Source organism: Jaculus jaculus, chromosome 1 (assembly GCF_020740685.1).
Source record: "Jaculus jaculus isolate mJacJac1 chromosome 1, mJacJac1.mat.Y.cur, whole genome shotgun sequence".
In the NCBI taxonomy this organism is placed as follows: domain Eukaryota; kingdom Metazoa; phylum Chordata; class Mammalia; order Rodentia; family Dipodidae; genus Jaculus; species Jaculus jaculus.
Window position 1 is genome coordinate 244,980,568 of NC_059102.1, and position 9,312 is coordinate 244,989,879.

A 9,312-nucleotide genomic window follows, 5' to 3' on the forward strand; every position below is an offset into this window, starting at 1 on the left:
GGAAAAAAAAAGACAACAAAACTATAACTGTACAAGAAAAAAATAAAGCCGAGCCTGGTGGCGCACGCCTTTAATCCCAGCACTCGGGAGGCAGAGGTAGGAGGATCACTGAGAGTTCAAGGCCACCCTGAGAGTACATAGAGAATTCAGGTCAGCCTGAGCTAAAGTGAGACCCTACCTTGAAAAGCCAAAAAAAAGAAAAAAAAGAAATTAAAAAATAATTTGGGGCTGGAGAGATGGCTTAGCAATTAAGCGCTTCCCTACAAAGCCTAAGGACCCCGGTTCGAGGCTCAATTCCCCAGGACCCACGTTAGCCAGATGCACAAGGGGGCGCATGTGTCTGGAGTTCGTTTGCAGTGGCTGGAGGCCCTGGCGCGCCCATTCGCTCTCTCTCTCTCTCTCTCTCTCTCTCTGCCTCTTTCTCTATCTGTCGCCACTCTCAAATAAATAAAAATAAACAAAAAAGTTTAAAAATTATTAAAAAAATAATAATTTGGACTTCATCAAAATGGATACCTGGTATCCTTCAAAGAACCCTGTGAAGAGACTAAAAGGGTGAGCCACAAAATAGGAGAAAACATCTGCCAATCACGTATGTGACAAAAACATAGCCAGAATGCTCAAAACTCAACAACAAAACAATACAAAGTAAGCGAAAGATTTTGATAGACACTTTATATTTGAACAGGCATTCAAGATTTGAATAGGGGGCCGGACAGATGGCTCGGTGGTTAAGGCACTTGCCTGCAAAGACTAAAGATCTGGATTTGATGCTCCAGTATACACATAAAGCCAGCTGCACAGAGTGGCGCATGCTTCTGGAGTTTGTGGTGACAAGAGGCCCTAATATGCTCTCTCTTTTCTTGAAAATAAATAAATATCTTTTAAGAAGATGATTTGAGGGCTGGAGAGATAGCTTATCCATTAAGGCACTTGCCAGCAAAGCTAAAGGACCCAGGTTCGGTTCCCTAGTACCTACATAAAGCCAGATGCACAAGGTGGCTCATGTGTCTGGAGTTCATTTGCAGTGGCTAAAGGCCTTAGCACACTCATTCTCTCTCTCTAACTGCCTCTTTCTTTCTCTCTCTCTCTCTCAGATAAATAAATAAGTTTCTTAAAAGATTTAAATAGGCACGCCATCAAGTCAGATAGATAATAAATAAGCCCATTTCCCATTAGGAAATCTAAGTTTAAAATCATCAAGACCCACCATTACTCATCTATAAGAATGACTCAAATGAAACCCTAACACCACCACATGCTGTCAGAGATGTGGAGCAATTGGAACTCTCATGCACTGCTGGTGGTATGAGTCCTCTAGAATTAAACACACATGCCATACCATGCAGCAGTAACTCTCCTAGGCATTTACTCAAGTGAGATTAAAAACCTAAATTCATACAAAAGCCTAGATACAAAGGTTTACAGCAGCTTGTCATGAACATCCCAAACTGGAAGCAACTCAAATGTTCCTCAGCTAGAGAATGGCTATGCGGTGGGCTGGGGAAATAGTTTAGTCAGTAAAGCACTGGACTGGCAAGCACAAAGACCTGAGTTTGGTCCCCAGAATCCACATAACGACACAGAGCATGGTGGCCCATGCCAGTAATCATGGGGCTGGGGAAAAAGAGACAGGAGGATCCCTGGAACTCAGTGGCTAGCTAGTCTAGTCTAATTGAGGAGCTCTAGGTTAATACGAAACCCTATCTCAAAAAGAGGTGGACATGGGGGCTGTAGAGATGGCTTAGCAGTTAAGGCACTTGCCTGCAAAGCTGAAGAATCCAGGTTCAATTCCCCAGGACCTACATAAGCCAGATGCACAAGGTGGTACATGTGTCTGGAGTTCATTTGCAGTGGCTAGAGATCCTGGCATGCCCATTCTATCTCTCTCCTTCTCTCTCTTGCTCAAATAAATAAGAAAATAAATAAAGAAAAAAAGAAAAAGAGGTGGACAGCATTCCTGAGGATAACATCTGAGGTTGTCCTCTGCTCTACACACACACACACACACACACACACACACACACACACACATCCACATTCATTTGAACATGCATACATGCATGCACACAGATAACAAAAATAAGTTAAAAAGGGAGAATAGCTATACAAACCATCTACACAGTAAAAAATGTAAAAAGCTGGGTGGAGGGCAAGAGAGATTGCTCAGTGGTTAAGGCACTTGCCTGCAGAGCCTAATGACCCAGGTTCACTTCCCCAGTATCCATGTAAAGCCAGATGCACAAAGTAGCATATGCATTTGGAGTTCATTTAGAGTAGCTAGAGGCCCTGGCATGCCTATGTTCTCTCTCTCTCCTTGAAAATAAATAAATAATAATAATAATAAAAAAGCTGGGCGGAGTGGCACATGACTTAATCCCAGCACTCAGGAGGCAGAGATGAGAGGATTACCATGACTTTGAGGCCACCCTGAGACAACATAGTGAATTCTAGGTCAGTCTGGGCTATAGCAAGACCTTACCTTGAAAAAAAAAAACAAAACATGAATTAAATAAAATGGATGGATGATCCTGTATGTAAATTGCATAATTTCATTTAAAAACTTTTTATTTTTAATTAATTAATTAATTTCAGAAAGAGAATGGGCACACCAGGGCCTCTAGCCACTGCAAACAAACTCCAGACACATGGGTACTGGGGAATCAAACCTGGGTCCTTAGGCTTCTCAGGCAAGCATCTTAGCTGCTAAACCATCTCTCCAGCTCCAATTTAAAAATATTTTCTAGAAAATGATCCTTTCTGGGCTTGGGCTCAGTGGATAAAGCCCTTGCCGTACAACTTTGAGTGAGTGATTCTGATCCCCAGGCCCCAGCGTGGTAGGCGTCTGTAATCCTAGTGTGCCTGTGGTAAGAAAGGAGTCAGGGACAGAATTCCCCAGAAGCTTGTAAATGGAGTGATGAACAAAAATGAGGTGGCAGGTGAGGCCCAACCTGAAAGTTGTACTCTGACTTCGCAGGTGCCATGGTGCATATGCGTGCGCGCGCACACACACACACACACACACACACACACACAAATAATAAATAAATAAATAAATAATTCTTTCTGATCCTACTGTGCAAAGTCAAATGTGAAAGAAATTATGGCTTTTGTTTGTTTGTTTTTTCAAGGTCTCACTCTAGCCCAGGCTGGTCTGGAGTTCACTATGTAGTCTCAGGCTAGCCTTGAACTCGTGGTGATCCTTCTATCTCTGCCTCCCAAGTGCTGGGATTAAAGGTGGGCACCACTATGCTTGGCACAAATTATGCCAGGTTAAAAATTATTTACTTATTTTTACTTATCAGAGAGAGAGGGGCAGGCAGACAAAGAGAGAGAGAGAGAGCATGTGTGTGCCAGTGCCTCAAGCCACTGCAAAGAAACTTTAGACACATGTGCCACTTTATGCACTTGGCTTATGTGGGTACTGGGTCCTTAGGCTTCACAGGCAAACACCTTACCCACTAAGGAATCTCTCCAGTCCAAATTATGGCATTTTATGCTATCATTTATTTTATAGCAAAAAATAAAGTATATGCATGAAACTTTTTTAGAGAAGTACCTCAAAGTTGCATATAACTTAAAATTTCTTATGCAGTACTGCAAACTTCAAGTGATACTGTTTCATTTTGTGTTGTTTTGTTTTTGAGACAGGGTACATATGTAGCCCAGGCTGGCCTCACACTTACAGCATCCCCCTGCATTTCAGTGTAGGGATTACAGACATGTGCCATCATGCTCAGTTTCAAGGTGTCCTTTATTTTTACTTTTTATTTTTATTTTTTTAAGGTTGGGTCTCACTCTAGCTCAGCCTGACCTGGAATTTACTATGTAGTCTCAGGAAAACTCACAGTGATCCTCCTCTGCCTCCCAAGTGCTGGGATTAAAGGCATGCCAGGCTCAAGATGTCCTTTTGCAGGGCAAAATGAATGAAAATCCTGGTAGCACATCCATTGAGGATTTTGCCCTAGCCAGGACTAGAGCACAGTGTCTCTTTTTTCCATGAACTCCAAGATACACAGCAATTATTACTGCACTCACAGTGAGGCAGCCAATGAAGCACAAAAGTGTTTCTCAACAAACCCACTGGAGTGGTATATTCCAAAGATCTATGTGATTCGACCAAATGTGGATAAATGTCCTCCCTCCTCTGGATACAAGGCCTTCTTATAAGATACTTGGGGGCTGAAGAGATGGCTTAGCAGTTAAGGCATTTCCCCAGGTTCAATTCCCCAGTACTCATGTAAGCCAGATGCACAAGGAGCCACAGGTGTCTTGATTTTGCTTGCAGTGGCTAGAGGCCCTGGTGTGACCATTCTCTCTCTCTCTTTCTATCTGCTTGGGTCCTTAGGGTTTGCAGGCAAGCACTTTAACTGCTAAGCCATCTTTCCAGCCCTAAAGTTTCTTTTTGAAAGGTGCCTTGTAATGCTTTGAGTCTCCCAGACCAACCTAATGAAGGAAACATGAAGGGTGAGTGCTGAGCTCTCTACCACAGAGCACCAAAGGAAACTGCTAAAAAGATTCAAGTCCAACCTACATGTACAATCACCGTTAAAGCCCCAACATGCCCGAGTTCTGCACTGAAGTGGATCCTCAGCCTGATGACTGGTTCTCAAAACGTCATCCCCAGAACATCTTGGAGGAGACGCAGGAATTTGTCCTCAAGTGATGCTTATACATGCCGAGACTTGACAGCCAATGCTAACGGACTAGAGCGATGCCAGGACCATTGTCCTATCCATCCCTGTCCTCCCCCAGCATAATTTTTTTCTAAATGGGATTTTGGTTTCCCTGGTTTCCACAGCCACTTACCTCCAGGAAATTTTGCAGTATGAGCATGTTGGGGTGCCTGTTGTCCATGACAAGAGCTTGTAACATGTCGTCTAAGGCTTGGGTTGTCTGACAAGAGATAGGGGGTGTACAAAATGATGACTGCCACAGACTATTTGGCTCCCTGGGAACATTTCCTCCACCCTCTCATGGTGAAGGAATAAAGAACCAACTTGGCTCTGAAGATCCTGGTACCTTCTCAATAGCATCCACTTAGTCTCCCATAGTGCTGACCTTTCTTGGCCTCACTAAAGATGATACCTGTCCTGGCTCAGATTGGAGACAATAGTAAGATGCCAGCATTGGGGAGTTCTCCTCAACTAAGACAGTCTCCTAGGGAATCCAACCATTAGAGAGCCACTGCAGAGTAAGGAGGCTACAGCATTGGTGGTCCAATGGTAGAATTCTCGCCTCCCAGGACTGCTCTAGGACTCAAATCCATGGCCTTGAGTACACTAGACAAGTAAGGGCTTTACTACTGAGCTATGTTTCACAGCCCAGTGATACTTCCAATCTTAAAACTAAACATCAGGGGCTGGAGAGATGGCTTAGTGGTTAAGCGCTTGCCTGAGGAGCCTAAAGGACCACAGTTCGAGGCTCGATTCCCCAGGACCCACATTAGCCAGATGCACAAGGGGGCACATGCGGCTGGAGTTCGTTTGCAGCGGCTGGAGGTCCTGACGTGCCCATTCTCTCCCTCTCTCTCTCTCTCTGCCTCTTTCTGTCACTCTCAAATAAATAAATATAAATAAACAAAAAAAATTAAAAAAACCAATCATCAGGGGCTAGAGAGATGGCTTAGTGGTTAAGGAACTAGCTTGCAAAGCCAAAGGGCTCAGGTTGATTCCCCAGGACCCACACAAGCCAGATGTACAAGATGGTGCATGTGTCTGGGGTTTGTTTGCAGTGGCTAGAGGCCTGGCATACTCATATTCTCCCTCCACCCCTCTCATAACTGAATAAATAAAAATAAATATTTAAAACAAAACATCAGGGCTAGCAAGATTGCTTACTGCTTAAGGCACTTTCCTGAAAAACCCAATGATCCTGGTTCAATTCCCCAGTACCCACATAAAGCTGGGTATACAAGGTGGCACATGCGTCCAGAGTTCATTTGCAGTGGCAAGAGGCCCTGATGCACCCATACTCTCTCTCTTTTTCTTTCTCAAATAAATAAATAAAATATTTTAAAATAAATAAAATAAAAAAGTCATTGGGAAGATTTGGCAGTCTCCTGGCTAATTATGTTATAAACCTATGGATCTTGTTGCTAGATTGTTCCTCGCAAGAGTAAGACTGGCTTGTGAGCTTCAGTGAGAGAGGTCATGGGAAGATGGGAGAACAAGGCAACCAAGAATTACACAGAGCAGCATGGAGGTCATGAGGCCACAGGCTCCTGAAGAGGAAGGTGGGGAAGTTGAGAGGACAGGAGGTAACTAACCCCCCAAGACAAATCCTCTCCTGTGGAGATCTCCAACAGAGGCGATGGTGGGAGTTACCTGGAGGTAGAGACTAGCGTTGTCCTTTCGGTCTAGACTTGGCATGATGAGCGGCAGGGGAAACACACGAGCGATGACAGAGTTGACCAGGTCCAGTTTCTGGCACAAGTGGAAAGGTGGGTTCACCTGGCTGGCGGGAGAGGTAGAGAACAACAAGGGGCTTAAGGAGTTTTGTATGAGGCTGCAGTTATGTTTAGGACCCACTGGGGGAGTCTGCTCAGCTAACTAGCTGGGATACAGGAAACCATGGGCCAATTTCTGTGGTCCCTTGGCAGGGCAGAAGGACCCTGGTTGGGGAGGCTCCCTATCCTAGATGTCCTGAAAGACTTCCAAAAGCTCTGTCCTCATCCCAGGATGCAAACTGATGAAGTGTCAAGCATCCCAGGCCTCCATCAAGCTCCCAAGCCTTGCGCTTCCTCCCGATCCAAATGTTCTCAGCATCGGAGCCCCAGGAAGAGGGTCACAGCAGGAAAGGAACCTCAGGGCTACAATGCAGAGCATGCATTGCTGACGTATACTGCTATCCAAGACCTCAGTGGATTCTTCCAGGAGTAATCTCTAGGACCAAGGGGGGGAAAAATGTTAATTCCCCTCAGGGAAGGATTGGTTCTAGGACTGTCACTTTTAACCCTGAGTGACCAACTGTCCAAAAAATTAGGTTCTTTCTCACCTCAATTTTCTTGGCCAGGAGGGTTTTGGGGTAGTAGTCATTCATGCTGCCGTTTGCCTGGGCATGCACAGCATCACTCAAAGTTTCTACAGCCATCAGAAAAGTCATTTTGTCCAACCCAGACTAGGACAGAAGACAGAGACTCCTGCCAATAAGCTGGTCCCTGAGCAGCACCCAAGATCTACCCTCTACACTCTGTCCCACACATCAACCCACATTCACCCAACCAGGCCAAAAGGATAGACTGTGTCCCTGTGTCCTGGATGATGATCACCAGTGCCCTGGGCCTTTGTAGCCTTCTGGGGATGGTGGGACCGGGGTGTATGAAGAAGACCTTTCAGACAGAATGGATACTACAAACCTGAGCATCGGCTAGCCTGTCTAGTGGCCTGATCGCCAAGATTTTCACAGCTCAAGATAATTTCCCCGTCATCAAGCTGCCTTTCAGGCGGCTTCCAAGGCATGGTCTATCAGGTTTTTCTGCTTTCTTCCTCCGTTGTCAAAAAGTCCCCCCAAATTTCCTTACCTCCTCTTCTGGTTCCATAAATTCCAGAATTATCTGGTAAGCTTGTCTTTCTGATTGGCACAATCCTGAAAAGGGATGTCATGGAGATTAGCTGATTGTATCAGATGGCCTTGGAAGATAGCCATCCTTATCCCCTACCCTGCACCAAGAAGACTTAGAAACCACCAAAAATGGTTTAAAAAAAAGAAGAAGAAGAAGCTGGTCATGGTGGCACACACCTTTAACCCCAGCAGTTGGGAGACAGAGGTAGGAGGATTGCCATGAGTTCAAGGCCACCCTGAGACTACACAGTGAATTTCAGGTCAGCCTGAGCTAGAGTGAGACCCTACCTGGAAAAACTGAGAAAAAAAAAAAAAAAAAAGACTAAACAGCCTTAAAAAAAAAATGCCCTGAAATTTAAGGGCTGCTAATCTGAACTACAGATGCCACTGGGAGGTTGTTGGCATATGCTGTTACATAAAGACCACCTCTAGCTTGAGCAGCTAAATGGGCTTTCACAGAAATCCCAAGACAATGTCCTGTGTCCAGCTCTGCTTCAGGCCCTTCAAGGAGTCAGGTCTACCAAACAGGACAGACCTGTACAGATCAGAGTTGTGGAAGGGGCAGCCAAAAGCGAGCAGACTCATGAGCACCATTTCTGTGCTGTCTCGAGCCAAGGCCAGGCCATCCGCACCGCTTGGGCTCCGCTGAAGCTCCATGAGAGACAGCAAGGCTGAAGGTCAATTGCTCACCTGATAAGATTGGACTCTGGGCGTCATGAGAAGTCGGTGGCTGAAATGATATTCGGCTTCTTGTTGGCTGAAATGATATTTGGCTTGTTGTTGGCTGAAAGGTTAGTCTGCTTGCTGTTGGCTTGTTAGGGTGGGGATTCATCTGCACAGCCAGAACGCCTGCAGTTTGTGATGACAGCAGCAGTCAGGCCTGGTGAAAGACAGGCCTTCCTAGTGTGGAAGACGCTTCAGCACTCCAGGGTGGGGATGCAGGAGGAAGCCTGGCATTTACAAGAAAAAAAAAAAAAAAAGGCTGGGGATGTAGCTTAGTGGTAGAGCACTTGTTCAGGGTAGCACGTTTTGAATTCAATCCCCAGCATAGGGTGGGTGGTTTTAGAATCCCAGAGCTCTCTATCCACTTCCCTTTCTCTCCCTTACCACCTGGCCATGCTAGCCTGGAGAATCTGGGGCTGCCTTCTGGTACAGTAATTGAAGGTACCTCAGGGCTAAGAGGAGGGAGCTCTACACACCACTGCACACTACCCAAGGCTCCTCCCTCACAGAGCAATTTCTCTCCTCTCCAGAAAACATTCTCTGTGTTCTTCCCTTTCTCTTTGCAAATTTCCTGCACCAGATGCATGCACACTTCCTTTTCTCCTCATCTCTCTCTTTCCTTCCTCTCTCTTTCCCTCCTCTCTCCTCTCTCTGCTTCTTTACTCTATCATGTTACAATAAAGTCTTAGATCCGAGGAATCGTCTATCTTGTCCTCCATTGCAAACCCCAAAATCTAACAAGTAGGGAACACAAAACAAGACACTACAAGAAAAGGAATTAGCTGGGCAGTTCTCATGCTAGGTCCCTCTGTCAGCTTCCCATTTCCTCCCTGAGGACCTTCTGAATTACTTCATTGTTCCTGGCTTTACCTATCCAGGGATTTCCACATGGGGAAATCTCAGACTTCCCAGGCATGGTGGCATATGCCTTTAATCGTAGTACTTAGGAAGCAGAAGTAGGAGGATCATTGTGAGTTCAAGGCCAGCCTGGGACTACAGAGTGAGTCAGCCCTGGGCTACAGGAGA

General features: G+C 45.5%; 1 protein-coding gene across 1 annotated transcript in view; it reads right to left on the reverse strand.

Moving 5' to 3' along the window:
- Positions 1-8,441, reverse strand: part of LOC101610541 (maestro heat-like repeat-containing protein family member 7) — a 45,876-nt gene extending 37,435 nt beyond the window's left edge. The window contains exons 1-6 of the mRNA XM_045142783.1: positions 8,254-8,441; positions 7,523-7,587; positions 6,997-7,119; positions 6,805-6,884; positions 6,327-6,456; positions 4,810-4,896 (exon numbers count right to left, since the gene is read on the reverse strand). Of these exons, the coding sequence (XP_044998718.1) occupies positions 4,810-4,896; positions 6,327-6,456; positions 6,805-6,884; positions 6,997-7,119; positions 7,523-7,587; positions 8,254-8,395 (627 nt within the window). The 5' untranslated portion in view covers positions 8,396-8,441. The remainder of the gene's footprint in view (positions 1-4,809; positions 4,897-6,326; positions 6,457-6,804; positions 6,885-6,996; positions 7,120-7,522; positions 7,588-8,253) is intronic.
- Between the last annotated feature and the right edge of the window lie 871 nt (positions 8,442-9,312).